At 37.1% G+C, this 21,195-nt stretch overlaps 1 protein-coding gene, 1 non-coding gene and 1 pseudogene across 2 annotated transcripts; 1 reads left to right on the top strand and 2 right to left on the bottom strand.

Annotated features, from left to right (window-relative positions):
- Nucleotides 1-71: 71 nt before the first annotated feature.
- LOC109014464 (tubulin beta chain-like) lies at nucleotides 72-3,424 on the bottom strand. Its single transcript, XM_018996938.2, has 3 exons — nucleotides 2,847-3,424; nucleotides 2,389-2,658; nucleotides 72-983 (listed from the first exon to the last, which is right to left on the bottom strand). The coding sequence occupies exons 1-3, from the start codon at nucleotides 3,238-3,240 to the stop codon at nucleotides 316-318; spliced, it is 1,332 nt and encodes a 443-aa protein (XP_018852483.1). The 5' UTR covers nucleotides 3,241-3,424; the 3' UTR covers nucleotides 72-315.
- A 6,168-nt stretch (nucleotides 3,425-9,592) lies between these two features.
- LOC118347789 lies at nucleotides 9,593-9,695 on the top strand. Its single transcript, XR_004800936.1, has one exon. It is a non-coding gene; the product is annotated as a U6 spliceosomal RNA (small nuclear RNA).
- Nucleotides 9,696-16,259: 6,564 nt separating this feature from the next.
- Nucleotides 16,260-18,713, bottom strand: LOC109014511 (annotated as a pseudogene).
- Between the last annotated feature and the right edge of the window lie 2,482 nt (nucleotides 18,714-21,195).

Raw genomic sequence — 21,195 nt, 5'->3', positions numbered from 1 at the left:
TTTTATTTTTCTGAAGTTTTGAAATTGCCATAACATTTATAAAATTCGAGACATGATTGGCAAATATAATCGTGTCAAATGAAGAAATTTATTGAAAATATTCACATACTTCCAAACCTTATACTCGCAATTACAAGATTATTTTCTCCTTTTTGTCTCTTCAATTACATAAATTATGCCAATCATAAATTCACAACATAAGCAGGCAAAAGACGATCTCACCAAGGCATGAGCCCTTTTTCATCACAAAGAAAGCACAAACGCAAACATTATAAGATATAACTCACGACCATGTCCAAAAGAAATACATGCCTTCTAGTTCTCCACCACCTCCTCATCATAATCCTCCTCTTCTGCTGCAGCTGCGTCTTGGTATTGCTGATACTCTGAAACCAAGTCATTCATGTTACTTTCAGCCTCTGTAAACTCCATCTCGTCCATCCCCTCCCCAGTGTACCAATGCAAGAAAGCCTTGCGCCTAAACATGACAGTGAATTGCTCTGAAACACGCCTAAACATTTCTTGAATCGAGGTGGAATTCCCCATGAATGTGGAAGACATGCTTAGCCCGGTCGGTGGGATGTCACAAACACTAGATTTAACATTGTTAGGTATCCATTCAACAAAGTAGGAGGAGTTCTTGTTCTGCACATTAATCATCTGCTCATCTACTTCCTTAGTGCTCATTTTGCCACGAAACATTGCCGAGGCTGTTAGATACCTTCCGTGGCGTGGATCAGCGGCACACATCATGTTTTTGGCATCCCACATTTGCTGAGTGAGCTCAGGGATGGTGAGTGCACGATACTGTTGGGAGCCACGGGAAGTTAAAGGTGCAAAACCAACCATGAAGAAGTGGAGGCGTGGGAAAGGGATCAGATTGACTGCTAGTTTGCGAAGATCAGAGTTGAGTTGGCCGGGGAAGCGGAGGCAACACGTTACTCCACTCATAGTTGTTGAGATAAGATGATTGAGATCACCAACTGGGACAAAAATATGCATATTAGTGAATGAGGTTTGCTATCCAACTGCCTACACTACACACTTATCTGTTTTAATTTTTTTTATATATATATTTCTGTTAAACGAATTGAGTTCTTCTACTCTTACATACTAAAGTTGATTAGAATAAACATCATTACTAAAGTTGATTAGAAAACAAACATCATTACTAAAGCCTAATGAAGATGTACGTGCATATTTATAATCTATATATAACATAAATAATTTTCAAAACAAGAGCTTTGCTTCTCGTGTTTAGCCGCCATGCCATCGCATCACTTTTATAAAGCCTAAAGGTTTGCGACCATTTATTGTTTGCTAATTTTATTTTATTTTTTTGTAGAAGCTAATTTTATTAATATTAAAACTAAAGTTATTAAATGAAAAATAATATATCTAATTATATTAGTAAATTTCATTTAATTTTTGTTTCCTTAACATGACTCTTTGGTTTTCTCAATTTATGTATTTTTATTTATATTTATTTTTGTTTGTTTTATTCTTTTTAAACTAATTGAATTATTTTATTCATCATTCATATATCACACGTTTGGTAAGAGAAAAAAATAAAATAAAATAAAAATATGGAGTGTAGTGTGTGGAATGATGAATATAATTTTTCCTTAGTATAACTCTTTATGGTCAGAATTACTTTAGCATTCCATATAAAAATTAGCTAGCTATATATTATTCCCTCTCTATACTCAAGTTACTATATGATCAGGTTGTCCATCATCAATTACATATATACAAAAGATCAGATCAGTAAGCTGGAGAGGGAAGTACTTCAAGATGCTAAAACTGATACTCTTCATAGATTTTATTAATTTATTATATAATGATACAGCATGCTAATTAATTACTTGGTTAAACATGATATTTTTTGTTTAATAAATATAATTAATTTGGTGTATCAACAACTAGCTAGCTAGCTAGAAGAATATTAATGCATGCATGCACATTATTGTCCAATTATTGAGGGCATGTTTTAATATATAGATGCATTATTGGTTTTCAGATAGAATTATATATATATATATATATATATATATATATATAAATACTCATAATGGGACCCCCAAAAAAGGAAAAAAAAAATGGAGTTATTGACATGATTAATTGCTCTTAGACCTCTTTAAGTTTAATCTTAGGACTCATCAAGTAGTTCTTATCTTCCCCCGCAGCTGCAAATTTTCACTTATATTATGTAAAATAAAACTCTATGAGTTTTGTTATATACGGTTGCTTTTGTGTATTTTTTTTATGCATTTTACTGATGTGATTGATTAAAATAGTTATTTTATATTAAAAAAATAACGCAACTAATCACATTAATAGAATTCGCAAAATTGACTGTATATAAAGTTTTTGAGAGTTTCTGCTTACAGCTTGGATTTGTGAGCTTAAGTGTTCGGAAACAAATGTCGTAGAGGGCTTCGTTGTCGAGGACCATGCACTCGTCAGCATTCTCAACAAGCTGGTGTACAGAGAGGGTTGCGTTGTAGGGCTCAACCACGGTATCAGAGACCTTAGGCGAAGGGAACACTGAGAAAGTCAACATCATCCTATCAGGATATTCTTCCCTGATCTTTGATATCAGTAGTGTTCCCATCCCCGAACCTGTCCCACCTCCCAGTGAATGGCAAATCTGGAAACCTGCAATGCATGAAAAAACAGTATTACTTTTGAAGTTTATTATCAAATCATGTCATGTCAACAGTGTAGAGCGAGATGAAAAACTTCTACATGATTCGATCGCAATAGAAAATGTAACATGCATGCTCGCATGACACATTCCAATCCCATTCTAAGGTATAAGAAATTATGACATCATGGTATACTACCTTGTAAGCAGTCGCAATTCTCGGCCTCTCGACGAACGACATCAAGAACCGAATCGATCAACTCAGCCCCCTCAGTGTAATGCCCCTTTGCCCAATTGTTTCCAGCACCATTTTGACCAAAAACAAAGTTATCAGGTCTAAATAGTTTGCCATAAGGACCTGTGCGCAAGCTGTCCATGGTGCCAGGCTCAAGGTCCATTAACACGGCTCTAGGGACGTACCGACCGCCACTTGCTTCATTGTAGTAGACATTCACCCTCTCCAGCTGAAGGTGAGAATTCCCAACATAACTTCCTGTGGCATCAATGCCATGTTCATCACACATAACCTCCCAGAATTTGCCACCAATTTGGTTACCACATTGGCCTGCTTGAACGTGAAGGATTTCTCTCATTTTCTTGATGGAACGGTGAGTTTGTATGAAACGGGAAATGGGTGTTTCTCTGTGAAGATTTTTGGATAAAAAAAAAAGGCTAAAGAAGTGAAGAGAAATATATAGGGCTTTAAGAGGCGGTGAGTCAAAAAGAAATAAATGGTGATGGCCTTTTGTAGGTGCAAGAGAGATGGGAACTTGAAGCTGGAGATGGATATTTGATCTGTCTGTCTTTCCCAGAAAGAAAATAAAAAATAAATAAAAAATAATAAAAAAAACAATAAGGTTCAATTAATAATTTCATGTGGGTTTGTTTGGAGGATGCCATGTCAAACTCCAACAAGAGTCGTGAGCTGGATGTTGGGAGGTGACAAGAAGCTGGCCTTGTTTCAGCTAAAAATTACCAACCCATCCTCTTTAATTGATTCCCCATCTGTTATTAAGATTTAAGACTCCATAATTTGGTTCTCACCCTCTTCCTTAATCTCCTTACCTCAATGATTAGACATCATGTTCTCTAATTAATTTTTTTTTTTAAGTTATTGATGTATGTAAAAACCTTCCACATCAGCATGCATACAAGGTTTTTTGCCTTTTTTTTTTATGACTATAATATGTTCGTTCACAAACAAATAATGTATTTATTCACGTTTTTTTCTTAGCAAGTAAAATATTCATAAATAAAACTAGCAGATTACAGGATACAAGTTCTAACGGGATGAGAGTCCCCTATAGGCTTCCCAAAACCAACAGATACATCACGAAAATAAGAAAAAAGGGATCCAGAGTCAAAAGTTTGACTTCCACCCATTTTCCACCGAGAAAAGTTGATTGAATCAGTTTTAATATAGTCTAATAAACAGACTATAATACTACTGCTAGAATCACAATGAAGAGTTGTGTGCTGCATCTTGTTGGTTTGAACTAGCAGGAAGAAATGTATTTATTCACTTATTTGTAAATAACATAACTCTAAATCAAAACTTGAGTTATTATTGGTTCATTGAGTTGGAGTTTATTTCTCGTCATCTAATTAATTATATGTTGCTCATGTTGGTGGGTTTTTTCCCCCAACAAACGTATACTAATTTAATTGAGAATAGCAGAACTTTTAAACTGTGGAACTGATCTCAAGTTATTTGTTATCCACAATTTTGCATCATCTGGATATGGCAAACACCCTCCCGATAAAAATTTGGCGACATGTAATAGAGAAATGGCGGATATGACAGTTTACCACCCATAATAGTCATAACAACAACGTAAGGTGTACATCTCTTTCTAGCATTAACATGAAGGCAAATCATGATTATGGAATTCACCTTTTGGGAAGTTTATCATTAACTTCAAGGAGTTGTTAATAATATCACACTTTGCAAACTAAATGCAGAAAATGGATCTTGTTGCAGAAATGGTGAACACATAAAGCAAAGCTATCATTAAAAAATGACCAGTAAAGTTCTAAAAACATTAAAAAGGGGAACTTTTGGGATCAAGTTGATGCAGATAAGGTGATAAAATATAAAAGATGGCAATCAGACTAAGTCTGTTTATGTCTTTTAGGGAAATATTTAGGCACATATTGGTAATCTACAATAGGGTGAGGACAAGGAGAGCAAGAGAGAGGGAAGCCTCAATTATGGAGGTCATGGGAATCCCCCCTGTCAGTCCTCAAATGACTTATTTCTTTCTATCCATCTCTTTCCAGCACCCCCACAAGGACTAGTTGGCTACTTGCTGGTGGAATCCAATGTTACACTCCATTGAACTAACCTAATCATAGGGAGATTACAAGCATGTAATCTCTCCTTACAAAAATTGAGAGAAAGCATTTATATTTGAATAAAGAAAAGGAAAAAAAAAACCCCCATCAAGTCTGGCTTCCCTTCTCTTTTCCTTTTTGTTTTTCCCTGTGGTATACTTGACAAAAGGGAAAACGACAAAAAGGCAGATTGATGTTTGGATTCAAAAAGACTTTCATCTTATCTTATATAATCATTACAACCTTCACAAACTTTTCATCTAATCATTACAACTTTCACAAACTTTCAAACAAAATATAATAAGCAACTCAACTTTTTCAAATCTCAAAACAAAAATAATATTCTAACAATATTTTATTCAACTTTCATCTCATTCATCTCAACTCAACTCACCATCCAAACCTCCCGTTAGGATGTCACAGTTGTGCTTCTTCAAAACGTGCAGTTAGAGCAGAGTTTTCAACGTATTAGTAGATACTCAGGAGTGGGTATGAAAATAAGAGCAAGGTAGGCTGTCCAAATCTATATTTATCACCCTATGATGTTAGAATGTTCCCTCTACAGCAACACCATACCAATCACTCCAGCTTATCACTCCAGTAAGATGAACTTGACAAACACCTTGTTCATATAATTCTAGGAATTCATACAAAGATACAACACTGCCTAAAAAGGGAGTTCATGATCAATAACTCCTGTTTCCTGTTTAACCCACAACAAGAGATATTTGAAAGCTACACCTATTGTGTAGCGTACCATCACCATTTAATTTGAGTGATAGAATTCTAAGAATATGCTCAAATAGAATATTCAAATAATCATCTCCCAAAAATCTGGTGCAATAGCCAAAAATATCCCCACCTCACCTATTATAATTGAGCTATACCTTTGCCTTTTTTCTTATGTATTTTTCTAGAAGAGAGAAACCAAGAAAAAAGGGTTTGAGAGAAAGAACGTATTCACCAGAATAAAACAAAACCCTGTAATATATGATTATAATGGTATGGCAGAGAATCACTGGCAGGAAGAGGAGCACATGGCACTCGTTGATAGCCACATGGCTTATAGACAACCAAGATAGGGGATGGGATAATAAACTTTAATGACATAATCATAGACCGAAAGAGGAGTGGATGTGAGAAATTAGGTACCTAGACTAGTCACTGGAATTCCAAGTAACTGGAGTGACAGCATAGTGCTCAATAATGGAAGTTTGCTGCCAAGGATCAGACTAAAGGGGCCCAGGTGCTATAGCACTGCCATGTGGTTGTTGCTGAGAAAGACAAAAGCGGAGAGCAAGAGAAGGGGAGGAAGAATTCTAATGTCTTAAAGCCCATGTAAGATTTTTGTAGGCTAGCAGTTACATTATAAGAATCCATGTTGCTATTCTTGCTAGCTGTTGGAATATAATACCAACCTTTTCAATACTTGATTGTTTATAAAAAAATTACCCTTATGGAATCACAGAGGGGCGCAACTCAAACATGCAAGAAGTATATAAGAGAAACACACACTTAGGTACAGGGACAAGAACACATAACACTAGTTGCTATTTTGGATGTTCGGATTAACCTCTCTCAATTAACAGGTGTCAACAACTTGTAAGCATTCGTGAGACAAGATGACCAGTGTTGATCTGGTTCATTCTATGAGAGTTACATGAGATGTTAAGTATAAAACCACAAACTAAACCCAGCTTGAAATAAAAATCAGGATTACACACAAGAATTCAAGAAAGGTTTTACACACAAAAGGACCCACTCGTCCCACAAGAATCTGATTCACCTCAGTAAAGTAGCTCCTCAAAAACAGGATCTACAGTCTGTCTCCATTTCCCGTGATAAACCTCCAAAAGTTTCTCAGCAGGTGTTACCCCTGCCACAAGAATATTATCCATAATTAACACTAGGTCAAAATAGGAGATAGCAGGAAGAACTGAATGCCTAGGAAATTAAAATGAATAAATAAATAAAATAGATAGGAAATGACTCAGAAGAAGACATGTTGTGTAAGCATGTCTGGCCAAAGGGCATCTCAAAAATTTTGTTTATATATGAGACGTTGTGAACTAAAAGTTTTGAAAGTGTTGCTTCATAAAGACAAACAAAATGCACAGAATTCATAACTCCAACTTTTTACAATTTTTTTTTATTGGCATCGGAAGTCCAGGAACAGCGTCCTGACTAATCCCAGGGGTGCACAAGCCCTTTTTTTTTTTTTGAAAAAAAGAGGACGACACCTCCGTTTATTAATAAAAGACCCTCACTAAGGCGGAGGAAGAGTCATGGTTACAATGTTAAAGCCACAAAAAAGACGAGCAAAAAAAGTGGTCGACTAACGCCGTAGATAAGGAATATTCCATCTATCCGTACATACAAGACCACGAAGCCTTCCCTGTCCATAACCATCTCCTTGAAAATCCATAGAACGGCCCTTGGCCCCCTCTTTAGCCAGATAATTAGTGACCATATTTGCTTCTCTATAAACATGTCGAATCTGGACATTGAGTGATCTAATGAGATCTTGAGCTTCTTCCCAAAAATCCCATAAATACCAGTACTTGCAAACTCTCGAAAGAAACCAGCCCACCATGACTCTTGAATCAGACTCGACCAGAAAATTCCTCAACCCAAGCTGGCGGCAACTGCAAACCATCAAGAAAAGCCTGACACTCCGCGACAGTGTTGGTTATGTGTCCATAACAATGCACAAACCCCGCAACAACTCGTCCCTGTGCATCCCAAATTACCCCCCCCCAATCTACATTTAATTTTACTAACCCATCCCCTGGCCGAGACCACGCTATCTTCTAAAGTGGCTTAGAAGTACTGGAGCAATTCAACTCCTGCAATATCAAACAATCCCTCGAACCCAACTTCTTGAACTACCAAGAGAACTTGAAACCTCCATGAGGAAACCTTTGACCATGCGAATAATAACCCTCCAATTGTAATGAAAATCTTCCATTCGAGCTGCACAACAAGCTCTCCAAAGAGCCCAGGTGATAATAACAGGGGAAATGCCACGTAACCATCCTACTTGGGAAGAGGAAGATGCACGCAACCACCATACATTAAGCACCCCCTTCCAACATCAAACCTGCGGTAACTGAACACCAAAAACTCCAACAAAAAAATTTCATACCTTCCTCACCCCTTCTCCTTCACACAACATATGATCCAATGTTTCAATTTGAGGAGCTTCACAATAGTTGCATTTAGAAACTACCACGAATAGCATTCTGTTGAGCCTCTCTAGCACAGAAAAGACATTTTCTTTGGCACATGATGTTGCCACAGCCATTTCCTCCACTGACATACATTACCCTGGTTCCGAATTAATTGCCAAGCCGACTTCGTGCTAAACAAACCATATGCCGTGTGCTTCCATACATATATATCCTTACCCTCTCGCAACCGAACGTGAAATTGAGAAATTTTATCCACCATATCTTCGTCTACCAGACCCCATAATTGCGGAAAATCCTAGCATGATACGTTCATCAAGGATCGAACCTTAAGACCGGGATCACCCACCATAGCTTTGACGTCCGCAATAGCTCCATCACCCAACTAGTTGTCAAACTAGAACTCAAATCCCCACTGCTAACCAGACATCTTGAGTACCTCAACCCTTGTGGCATCACCCGTATAATACCTCTCTAGAAATGAGAGCCCCTTGTAGACGTAAGCAACATAGCAATATGAGAATTGCCCACATATTTGGCATTGAATAAATCAGACCACAAAGATCCACCAGTGAGCATTTTCCATGCAAACTTCATTAGTAAAGGTGTTTGGACTTCCGAGAGATCAGGAATACTCAGTCAGCCCTCCTCCACCGGCAAACAAATCTTGCGCCAAGACACCCATTTTCGTTTCTTTTTATCCATGCTAGATCTCCAAAGAAAATTTGAGAAAATCGACTTGAGTACTCCTTTTGGCAAATTCATCACCGACAGCATGTGAATCGGCATACTATTCAAGACATGCTTTATAAGAATTATTTTACCCCCAAAAGATCGAAGCTTGTTCTTCCACCCAGTAAGCTTTTTTTGCACTTTGGCAATCAAAGGGTCAAACATGCGTAACGTAATTCTCCCCACATGCAGCGGCACCCCCAGATAAATACATGGCCAAGAGCCCTCCTTAAAACCAGTTATGCGCTTCAACTCTAACTTCCTAGCAAAAGTGAAATTAGAAGAGAAAAAAATTGACTTATTTGGACTTACAAGTTGCCTGGATAATTTCCCGCAAGTGCACCTCGGGTAATTCAAGGGGAAAATCCCTCAGTCCGATAACCTCTAGAGATTGTTTGCACCCACTCCAACTTTTTACATGCTTCTAATCTATTCTCACTCTTTACATGAAAGAAACCCAAAATATCATCTGAAGTTATATTCAAGGATTAAGCAACCCGTAATTGTTATATCAAGCTAGAAAGGAATTAGCATACATATAGCAATGAGATGGAGAGCTTAAGTTAGCATAACAGGCATGTAGAGGAACACAAAACACTACTTTGGTTTACCAGAATACATACTTCACATAGTGGAATAAGTAGATAGTTAAAACACTAAAACGCAAAGTCCACATTAAGATTTGTAAATCGTCCCTTCGGGGACATCCGATAAAATTGGAACGATACAGAGAAGATTAGCATGGCCCCTGCGCAAGGATGACACGCACAAATCGAGAAATGGTCCAAATTTTTTCGGATTGGGTCTTTAAGCAGGTGGAGGAGATGTATTCTGCTCTTGGTATTTCTTGTGTAGGTTATGAGGATCAATTTAGAGCCCTTCTCATTGCTATTGAAAATAGTCATTCGAAGTTGACCACGAAGCGAGACAGGGAACTTAAAAGGCTTTCTTGCACTAACAGCTATGAAGCTAAAGAGGGGGGGTGGTAGAGATAGACCGAAAAGGAGGGGCATTCTTTGTAACTATGAAGCCTAAGATATTATCATGGAACGTGAGGGGGCTGAATGACTGCAATAAACGTCTGCATATAAGATCTTTACTGAGGTCATGGAAAGTGGATGTAGTGTGCTTTCAAGAAACTAAGTTGAGGGTAGTCGATAGAAGAATAATCCGTAGCTTGTGGGGGTGTCCATAGGTAGGGTGGTCTTATTTGGCGTCGTTTGGGGCCTCCGAGGGAGTTCTTTTAATGTGGGACAAAAGAGTGGTGAAGTCGGTTGAGGAATGTGTTGGGAGTTTTTCGGTTGCTAGTCGTTTTAAAAATAGGATTGATGGATGGGAATGGGCCTTTGCGGGTACCTATGGTCCAAATTTGGATAATGAGAGGAGGTGACTATGGGAGGAGTTGGCGAGTCTTATTTATTTATGGGAGGTGTCGTGGTGCATGGGGGGGGGGGGGAGATTTTGCAAGCGTTTGGGGACTCACCGCCACTCGGCAGCTATGAAGGAGTTTTCGGAGTTTGTATTTGATTTAGATCTAATGGATCTCCCGCTTCTCGGGAGAGAGTTCACATGGTCTAATGGTCGGGGATGGTTGAGATTGGATAGGTTCCTTGTCTCCCCGTCGTGGGAGGCGTGCGTACTTTCTTGATCTTTTTCAGAAACGGTTGCCCAGTGTGTGCTCCGACCATTTTCCTATTGTCTTGGATTGTGAAGGTATTATTGGTAGATGTAGACCATTTAAGTTTGGAAATATGTGGTTAACGGTGGAAGGTTTTGTAGAGAAGGTGCGTTCTTGGTGGTCCTCTTATATGTTTATAGGCAACCCAATTTCATTCTAGCTTATAAGTTCAAAGTTTTGAAGCAAGATCTAAAGAAGTGGAATTTGGAGGTGTTTGGTAGCATTGACAATCAAAAGAATACTCTTATGGAGGAACTACAAGATTTGGAAAATACAGAATTGACAGGAGACCTCTCGGAGGAGGCCATTGTTAGAAAAAGAGCAATTGTAACTGATCTAGAGAAGGTGCTATTGATGGAAGAGATTTCGTAGCGACAAAAATCCAGGACCCTTTGGTTAAAAGAGGGGGATAAATGTACGAAATTCTTCCATAAAGTGGCGAATTCACATCGACGCAGTAACACTATTGAGTCACTCCACTCAGGTACCCAAGTGCTTTCATCCTCTGTTGATTTGGAAAATCATATTGCGCAGCATTTTGAGAACCTCCTTTCAGAACCGGTATGCCTGAGGCCAAAACTTGATGGCTTGCCATTCGAGTCTATTGATGCACAAAGTGCTAATGGGTTGTTAACGGCATTTGAGGAAAATGAGGTGTGTAAGGTTATTAGTAACATGGCGAAGGACAAGGCACCAGGCCCAGATGGTTTTTCAATGGGTTTCTTCCAGGCTTGTTGGGATGTAGTAAAATGTGATATTATACAGGTCTTTGCAGAATTCCATTCTTTCCATAAATTTGAGAAAAGCCTAAATGCAACGTTCATTGCTCTTATTCCAAAGAAACATGGGGCTAAGGTAGTTGAAGATTTTCACCCCATAAGCCTGGTGAGTAGAGTTTATAAAATTATCTCCAAGGTCCTAGCAAATAGGCTTAGTTTAGTGATGGAACATATTATTTCTAAGCCTCAAAATGCCTTCATTAGGGGGAGACAGATCCTGGATTCGATGTTTATTGCCAATGAGTGCTTGAATCATAGGTTGCGGGAAGGCGTCCCAGGTATTCTTTGCAAGCTTGACATGGAAAAAGCTTATGACCATGTGAATTGAGATTTCCTTCTTTACTTGCTTGGTAGGTGTGGTTTTGGTGACAGGTGGATTTCTTGGATCCGTTGTTGTATATCTACCGTCCGCTTTTCAGTATTAGTTAATGGTACTTATGTTGGGTTCTTTAACAGTTCACGTGGTTTGAGGCGGGGGGATTCCTTGTCTCCTCTTTTGTTCGTCCATTGTTATGGAGGCACTGGGGCGGTTGGTGAGAGCTGCTGTTGGTGGAGGTTTCATATCCGGTTTTTCGGTGGGTAATGGCACAAATGGTACTACTTCACTCTCTCATCTTCTATTTGCAGATGATACACTGTTATTTTGTGATGCGGATCCTGGTCAGATTCAATCTCTGCGAGCTCTTTTGCTATGTTTTGAAGCAGTGTCGGGACTTAAGGTTAATCTTAGTAAATCCGAGATGGTTGCGGTGGGTGTGGTGCCTAATATTAACAACTACAACTTGGCACGATTGTTGGATTGCAAGGTGTTGTCTTTGCCTATGAACTATTTGGGTCTTCCATTGGTGGCCAATTTTAAGGCTCGAGCTATTTGGGATGGGGTGATGGAGAAAGTAGAGAGGAAGCTTGCACAGTGGAAACAGATGTATCTATCGAAAGGGGGTCGACTTACTTTAATTAAGAGTTCATTAACCAATCTCCCCACTTTTTTCCTTTCACTCTTTCCTTTGCTTGCAGGAGTGACGACTAGAATTGAAAGATTATTCCGATCTCTTTTTTTGGGGGGGAATGGGGGAGGAAACCAAATTCCATTTAGTTAACTGGAGCAAGGTTTGTTCTCCTGTTCCGAATGGAGGTTTGGGGATTTGCAATTTGCGAACGTTCAATAAAGCTTTATTGAGCAAATGGTTATGGAGGTACCACTTTGAAGGGAACACACTTTGGAAGGAGATTATTGATTCTAGACATGGGAAGGGGTGGGGAGGATGGTGCTCTAAGGAAGTGAGAGAGAGACATGGTGTGGGCTTATGGAAATTTATTAGGAAAGGTTGGCAGGGTTTCGAAAGTCACATACGATTCGTTGTGGGAGACGATTCCAGAATCAGATTTTGGCATGATGTTTGGTGTGGAGAGTGCGCTTTATATAGGAGATTTCCAGCACTATAGTATTGCAGCTAACAGAGAAGCCTCTGTTGCAGATATGAGAGTATTCTCCCATGGATCTTACCAGTGGAATATTCTTTTTAATAGAAATATTCATGATTGGGAACTGCAGGCTGTCTCTAATTTCTTCAGGTTGCTCTATTCTATGGGAAATATTATAGCTCAAGAGGATAGATTGCAATGGAGGGCTAATGGTAGTAAAAAATGTACAGTCAGGAATTACTACAAGAGGTTGTCAACCCAAGGCCATGTATCATTTCCATAGAAGAGGATTTGGAGATCACGGGTGCCTACTAAGGTAGCTTTCTTCGTATGGACTGCCGCTCTTGGAAAGATCTCGACTACGGACAATTTAAGAAAGAGGGGAATCACAGTGATGGATTGGTGCTACTTGTGCAAAAAAAGGGAGAATCTGTAGATCACTTACTTTTGCATTGTGAGGTCATGAGGGGGTTTTGGAATGAGATCTTTCGAAGAATGGATATTACTTGGGTAATGCCTCCGCGGGTGGTGGATTTATTGGCTTGTTGGAAGGAGCTTCAAGGCTGTCCTCAAGTGGCGGCAGTGTGGAAGATGATCCCGTTGTGTATCATGTGGTGCACATGGTCCGAGAGGAATGAGAGATGTTTTGAGGATAGGGAACGCACAATGGAGGAGTTTCAGAATTTTTTTATGCGCACTTTAATGCTATGGTTTTCAGCCATTGTACTTGATGGAAACAATGTCCATGACTTTCTTTCCTTAGCTAGAATGTAATTAAGTGTTTTCTTTTGTATACTTCCTGTGTACACAAGCGATGCTTATTTCATTCGTATGAATAAAATCTTTATTACTTATAAAAAAAAATTATTTGTAAATCTAAACCTTAAGCCTTATTGGAGTAACTAACGGAATACTGGAGTAGAAAAAAGTAAAAATTAGGAGAATGTACACTTTCCTCTCACCATATAATGGATGTTCTTCACTTTGCACTCAAAATTACCAAAACTGACACATTATTAGTTTTGGTATTTGGAGGGTGCACTGTGTTAGTTTTTATCACGTTAAAGAAGCTGAGAATTGCCAACATCATGACACGACTTACCATGCTTCGGTAATGAGATGATATAATAACTCTGTGAATAGTAGTGAAATGGTTTGAGTTAAGATGATTTATTAGGTTTTGGGGAATGAAAGAGAAAAAGTTGAATAAAAATATTATAAAGTTAAAATATTGTTTGAATATAATTTTTTAATATAATTTTTATTTTTGTGTCTTAAGTTTGGAAAAATTATAATGATTACGTGAAAAATTTAAAAATTTGAAATTGAAAAATATTTTATATTTGATTGATATTTAAGAAAATAAAATTATGACAAATTTTGAGATGAGATAAGATATTTAAGTGTCCAAACATGACCTTGGTGAATTAGTTTTGGCTGCTTCAAAAATATGATTTAGTGCCTGTGGACATGGCAATTATGGTGATGCATTGTAGTGGGTAGTTTGCTTTTCCATGGAGAGAGACAATTTATTGCAATTTGAATAATGTTGTACGCCCCCTCATTTTGCCCACTCATGCATTTAATTTATTATTATTATTTTGCTTACTGATTAAGGAAGTGACTATTAGTATATTGATATATATATTTTTAAATGTTTAAAAAATATTTGAAATAAAAAGCAAAAAAAAAAAAGTACAATTTGCACTAGAGGCACACCAAGTGGACAAATTGAGGGGGCATAGTAGCACTACCTTGCATTTTATAACTTCGAGTTGTTGGTTTGTGAGTAGACAAAGCAATCGTCGTCGACTCATCTCACGATTCTCATCAGCATCCACGGCTGCCCAAACAAATCCTAAATCAAACAAAATCCATAATAAGAGGATTGAAATAGAGGTTCTCAAGAGACTTGGAGCGATGTTTTTTCCCATTTTCTCTCGCTCCTTTTCTTGTGTCTTCAAGAGCTTAGGCCATTCATTAATAGTCTAGTAAGATATAGATCACTGCATGTGGTACATAATTCTGACACCAAAAGGAGCTTTCCCCAAGATGCAAGCTCTGTGTGAAGTCCATAAAGTCGTGGTTAACCCATGGATATCTCACAACCTAATTAATTGGCCTTTATTTTCTGTTGCAGATGCAACCAATATGCCTTTTTCCATGGCAGCAAATGCAGCTTTTGAAAGATCAGTATCCATATCTAATAATGGCAGCTCATATGTATAGGAGGTAAAAAATATGGACATTACATCAACACCAGGAACAATGGCTTGGTCCATAGCTAAGAGGAAATAAAAGTATGTTCCTTCACCATCCCATTAGACTTTGTAAGTGGCCAACCCAGCACGATGTGTAACATCTCCCTTAGTGTCCATAGCAGAATTTATGCTAATCTCATAATTTTTGGGGTCATTAGCTCCTATGATCCTAGAGTTAGAAATGGAGGAATTATAGTTTTGCCCAACGGAAATCATCTCTCCCTAATATAGACATAAGAAATCTGCGAGTTGAGAACGAGTAAAAAGTGACTAGATGCCAATTCTCATTCATAGTTTCTTTAACAATAAGAGCATCACCTTCCTGTTTATCCAGTTAACTATTCAAGAATCAATATCCCAAATTACAGATGGTTAAATCATTCTAAAAGTTGAATAGTAATAGAAGTGAAGTAGCGCCAGATAAATGTTGGAAGTTCCAAACACACATACTCTAAAGAAAATACATATATGACAACATTAAGGTAGTCCAATGCGGACCAACTTTCATCTTTATCAAAAAATTTCCCCCTGTTTCCTTATGCACAACGGTTTTTTTTTTTTTTGTCAGGGAATCTCTCCAAGGCAGGGCCCTTCAAACCCACCACTGCAAAGTAAACTCCAGTCCCGTGCACCGCACCCTCGGAAGTTTCCCTACACTGAACTGGTTAAATTGCTAGCTTTTCACAAGGGGATGTGGCCCCAAAGGATTGTTTGCATCTATGGGGTGTTGAACCTTGGACCTTGAAAGGAGTGATATCCCAAGATCAAGACCTTCACCACTTATGCCAACCCCTTGGGGTTTCCTTATGCACGACGTTATAGAAGTATAATCATCAAGAATCAGATGATGAATAGAGAACTGTAATTTTTACGATGTTACCAGAAACTATCATCAACTGCAGTCAAGGTTGATGATTATGGACCACCATCTTCCTCCTCCAGTTCCCACTCTTCAGACCCAAATTCAGCATATTCAATATCAGCAAGATTCTTTAAATCAACAACTGAAAGCTCATCTAGGCCCGGTTTGGATACAAAAGTCCTCCCAACTCATATCAACTCATCTCATTTAATCAGAACAACTTTCCCAAATTCTCACACAAAATATAATAAATAATTCAACTTTTTCAAATCCCAAAACGATAATAATATTAAAAAATAATATTCTAACAATATTTTATTCAACTTTCAGCTTTCATCTCAACTCATCTCATCTCAACTCACTATCCAAACCTCTCCTAAGTGCCTCACCACCAAGTCAGCAGTCCTGAGTTCAAAGACAGGATGCTTGCTAGCAACAGTGACACATTTCATCCTCGCATCACGAGCAGCCTCCATCGTCTTATTTGAGTTCCCAAACACAAAGCATCGTTCTAGAATAAATTGTAGAAGTTGTGCTGCAAACACAAACATCCCTGAATCAAGCTTTCCCATGAACATCCTCTGCTGCTACAGTCACATTAAAGAAAGCTTCAATGCCAATTGTTCCTATTGCACTCTTCAAAGTTTTTCTAGGGCGCGTAGAAACAAATGCCATAGGTATATTGTGATGCATCAAGATATTCACACACTCTTTTGACCCAGCTCTTAGTCTATAAACCCCTCCTTGCAGAGCTTTGTAAATTTCTTCTTTCCTAGCTACCAATCTTCTCAACTGTGTTGGGTCTCTTGACTGGCACATAGCTTCAGCCGTTGCCTGCTCATTCTCCATCTGTTTATTCTTCTAAGAATAAATTCTGGAGGAGATTTTCCTTCTTCTTAAGAAAGAGCAAGCCAGGCTTGCTTCTCAAGATAAGGATTATCTGCAATTAGAACTCCTTCCCATTCCAATATAGCACCTAACCAACCACAATCCATATTCTCTAGTCTAAGCAGGGGATTCTGTAGTGAAGGGTTATTGGCTTTATTCTCTGGTGGCCACAAATCAGGCTTCCTATCGAAGGCAGTATCAATGTCATAATTTCAATCCTTTGGAATTAAGTCTTTTCTGTATGAATATGCCTCTTTTGTTAGCTCCATTGCAAGGGCCTTAATTGGAAAATTTTCCAATCAATCCGCTTTGAATCTCAGCAAAGTAGGTGAAGCAACAATCCCTCTACCAAGAAATTCAACAACCAGGAACCGACAGTTATCTAAAGTCCTCCGTTTGCACAACACATCCTTGACAAAAGTCCCTTGACAAAATGGTCCACACCCAAATTCCAATATTAAAAGATGTAGTGGCAATTGACTCAACCATTATACAAAGTGATAGCGGCTCAACCCTCTCAGGATTTAAGAAAATTCCTGCATGACACAGAACCTCCTAAGCTCTTGGGGATTGAACAAAATATGAATGGAGCTTGACCAACTAGTGTAAAAAATGGAATTTGGGGGAATGAAGATTACAAAAAAAAAAAGTATCTGATTCCTACACATGAGAGGTATTTATATACAATACTTGAGCTTAAATCCTCTATTAAGTAACTAACCACTTCTAACTAATTTGTAACTAATAGCTAACGATAGTTACATTTCTAATACTCCCCCCTCGAGCGGGAACAACTTGAAGTACACAAAACTATTGCAAACAAGAAACAAATCTATTACAAGTAGATAAAATTGTACATGGCAAAATATCTGCTGCATTTACTCGAGCAAATTCTATGTAAACAAATCCACTTGGATGGCAGTCGCCCTTGACTTCTTTAATTCTTTTTTTTGTGAACACCCATCTGACAAAAGCTTCCATGGACATCCAATACTTCTCACAACAGATTAGTCACAGAAACAAACCACAATAACAAGACCCAAATTCAATTGCAAACACTGCCATTCACGGTATGCCATTTACAGTGACCATAGTGGGAACGAAAATGAAAACCCCCATTGGCTCTAGCTGTGTGTGTGTGTGTGTGTGTGTGTGTGTGAGAGAGAGAGAGAGAGAGAGAGATTTCATTTGAAAAGAAAGGGAGAAAGGAACACCGAATATACATCGGTTTTTTTGTTTTTTTTAAATTTCATCAGAACTATGCTGGAAATCATTTGAACACACCAGAACAAAGCTGGAATAATGCTAAACCGGTGGAAAATGTCCTGAACCGGAAAGCAAATGTCTTAACAGAGTTGAAGGAGAAATAAGAAAGAAGAGATAACTCGAGAAAGAGAGAATCTTGTATTTTTCTGATCTTGCAAGAAAGAAGAAAGGAAAGAAACAAAGAGAGAAAATCTAGTATTTTCTGATCTTGAATTGAATTGACAAAAGAAAGGGTAAAGTTGAAGAGGGATATACCAAAGAAGAAATAGATTCGAAGAAAATCAACTTTTACAGTCTATGGAAGCTTTTACAGAGTAACTGTGAGAAGGAAGAATATACCATGAAATAGGCTCTTATTTAATTGCAAATGGGCCTGAGTATGTTTAACAAGTCTTGGAATAGAGTGGGGATAGCCTCATTCCAGATAATCCAGCACTATAACCAAACAGCAGCCGCCTTCTACCTTGAGATGTTTCCGATCATGATTTCTAACAATGATGGCAATCATGACAGAACTCACTGGAGCAATCACATGAGAGCATAACATCACAAACACCAAAGATGATAAAAGCATCCGTTCTTTTTCATTAACTTGCAGAAACACCATCAACATCAAGAATGAGAAAAACTGAAAGCTGCCAAAATCCGTCCATAGTTCGCTCGAATGATCACCAAAGATCACACAGAATTACAAGAAACGCCAAAGATTGCATAGAACGTGCAATCATGGTCACTTTGCAAATGAAATTGCCAAGAATTTCGATTTTTCTTTCTTTTGGTTCGGCAAAACAAAGAGAAATGAAAAGAACAAAGAGAAATAAAAAGAAACTTGAATGAACGAAATTTTCATGAGAAAAGAACTCCAAAGAACTTTACAGAGTCACAGCCCCATGTGGGCTTAGCCCACACGGGCAGAGTAGTAATATGCAGAAGCTTTTCACACAAAAGCTCTGATACCATGTCAAAAATGGAGTTTGGGGGAAAGAAGAGAGAACTGCCGAGACAAGAGAAGATCGAGTAAACATGAAAGATATTATTGCAAAAAAAAAAAATGTATCTGATTCCTACACATGAGAGGTATTTATATACAACACTTGAGCTTAAATCCTCTGTTAACAAGCTAACCACTTCTAACTAATTTGTAACTAATAGCTAACAGTAATTACATTTCTAATAACTAGACACCTTTAAAACCTATATAACAAACTGCGATTCGGAAATTAAGCTCTACTTTCATCAACAAACACCAAATCACACAAGAAGATACGACGACAACATAATCAGTTGCAGATACCAAAGCAGCCTTTCCAAAACACAAGTCCCAACTTTATGGTACAACCACAAGCATCCCTTCGAGCAAAACTAAGCTTAAACCATCAATCCAAAACCCCAAATAACAGCATAAACTATCAAATTCGTTATTAAAAATTCAAACCCAGAAAGCGAGTGCACAAAACAAGAAAAAATGGAGAACCTCAAACAATAGATACATCAAAATCCCACCAAGTTTCAGCCAATAACAACTCTTATTTCCTTCAAATGCACACAAACAAAAGAAATTATGGTTATGTATTAAAACGTTAAAAAACAGATACAAGAAAAACCTGAAACCTGTTGATAGAGATCTTGAAGGCTAAGGTGTTAGAGACAGACGGACCGGTTCTTTCGGAGGAGGATTAGATGAAGAATGTATGTTTTCTTTCTTTGGTTTATAATTTCTACAGAGGAGGAGGCTTGGAGCCGGAGAGGTATAGAACGCAGCCGGCTGGAGGAACAAGTGTCGTTGCGTAAAAATCATTGGTTTGTTTGGTTTAAGAAATGATGATGATGGTATCTACTGGGGTTAGTAACTTGGTACTTTGCCCAGTGCTCACTGGATTATTCACGCTTTAGGATTCCGATTCCAATCCTTTTTATTGGGAAATTCGTATCCTTGTTGTTTTCACGTGGATCTAGATACTGATTCACTATAAAATTCTCGAAATCGATAAATACATTCAAGTGATTGCTAGTAATGATCTTTTCAAAGAATCTATTTTCATTTCTATTCAGTTTAGCAATGCTTCACGCTTTTTTACTTATATATATGAGTAGAGTTTGGATTAAAATTAAAAATTAGATATAATATTATTATAATATTTTTTTAATATTATTATTATTTTAAAATTTAAAAAAATTAAATTATTTATTTTATTTTATATAAAAATTTAATAAAATTATAATAATGAGATGAGATGAAATTTTATAAATTCGAAAAAATTGTGAAAATAAACGAGATCTAAATCAACAAATTGAGATATAAGAATAGTGAATGGGATAACATATTATTTATCTATTTTTTTTATTTATTTATGAGATTGGAGATTTTAAATCCAGATTTTTTATTTGAATAATTGAATTATATGTAGTCAATTTTCATTTGAAAAACCAAGTCGATAATGTATTATTTAAAATGATTGAAATTGAAAAGATCCTTGTAGAGTCCTCTAATATATTAGATAAATGATAATAATGCTAACTTATTTTAAATCAACAAATATAATTGGGACAAAAGTAATTTTAATTTTACTTTTAATTTTAAGGAGAGTTGTAGACTAATTATGGATTTATCATTTTTTTAATAAATAATGCTAGTTACAATTATAAAACGTGCAGTCTCATGTACTATATTTTTAAAAAATAGGTTTATTATTAAAATAATAAAATTTTTATGTAAATTTTAAATTTAATCACTTTTCAAAAAGAGTGCACGAGGGATAAATTGTCTCGTTTATTTTTATAGATGAGATGAGATGTGATAGTTGAGATAAAAATTAAAAATTAAAAAAAATATATTATAATATATTTTTTTAATATTATTATTATTTAAAAATTTAAAAAAGTTGAATGGTTTAATTTATTTTATATAAAAATTTTAAAAAATTTTAATAATTATATAAAATAAAATGAGATATAATGTGAAAGCACACGAGGTTATACACAGGTCAATGACAAGAATATAATTTGTGTCTATGAGCACTCTTATTGGATTAGTTAAAAGCTAAATCCAATGAATATTTAGCTATTAAAGAGTAAAATATGCTCATATTAGATTAGTCAAATTTCAAATATTTGGAATTTAGCTACAGTGATTTT

This window comes from Juglans regia, chromosome 2, assembly GCF_001411555.2.
Source record: "Juglans regia cultivar Chandler chromosome 2, Walnut 2.0, whole genome shotgun sequence".
In the NCBI taxonomy this organism is placed as follows: domain Eukaryota; kingdom Viridiplantae; phylum Streptophyta; class Magnoliopsida; order Fagales; family Juglandaceae; genus Juglans; species Juglans regia.
This window is presented reverse-complemented; position numbering and strand designations above follow the sequence as displayed.

Excerpts from the sequence above, each read along its gene's own strand:
- LOC109014464 (XM_018996938.2), bottom strand. The coding sequence starts at position 3,240 with ATGAGAGAAATCCTTCACGTTCAAGCAGGCCAATGTGGTAACCAAATT. Across the intron at positions 2,659-2,846 it reads GAATTGCGACTGCTTACAAG|GTTTCCAGATTTGCCATTCA; the intron begins GTAGTATACCAT and ends CATGCATTGCAG. Across the intron at positions 984-2,388 it reads TAAGCTCACAAATCCAAGCT|TTGGTGATCTCAATCATCTT; the intron begins GTAAGCAGAAAC and ends TTTTTGTCCCAG.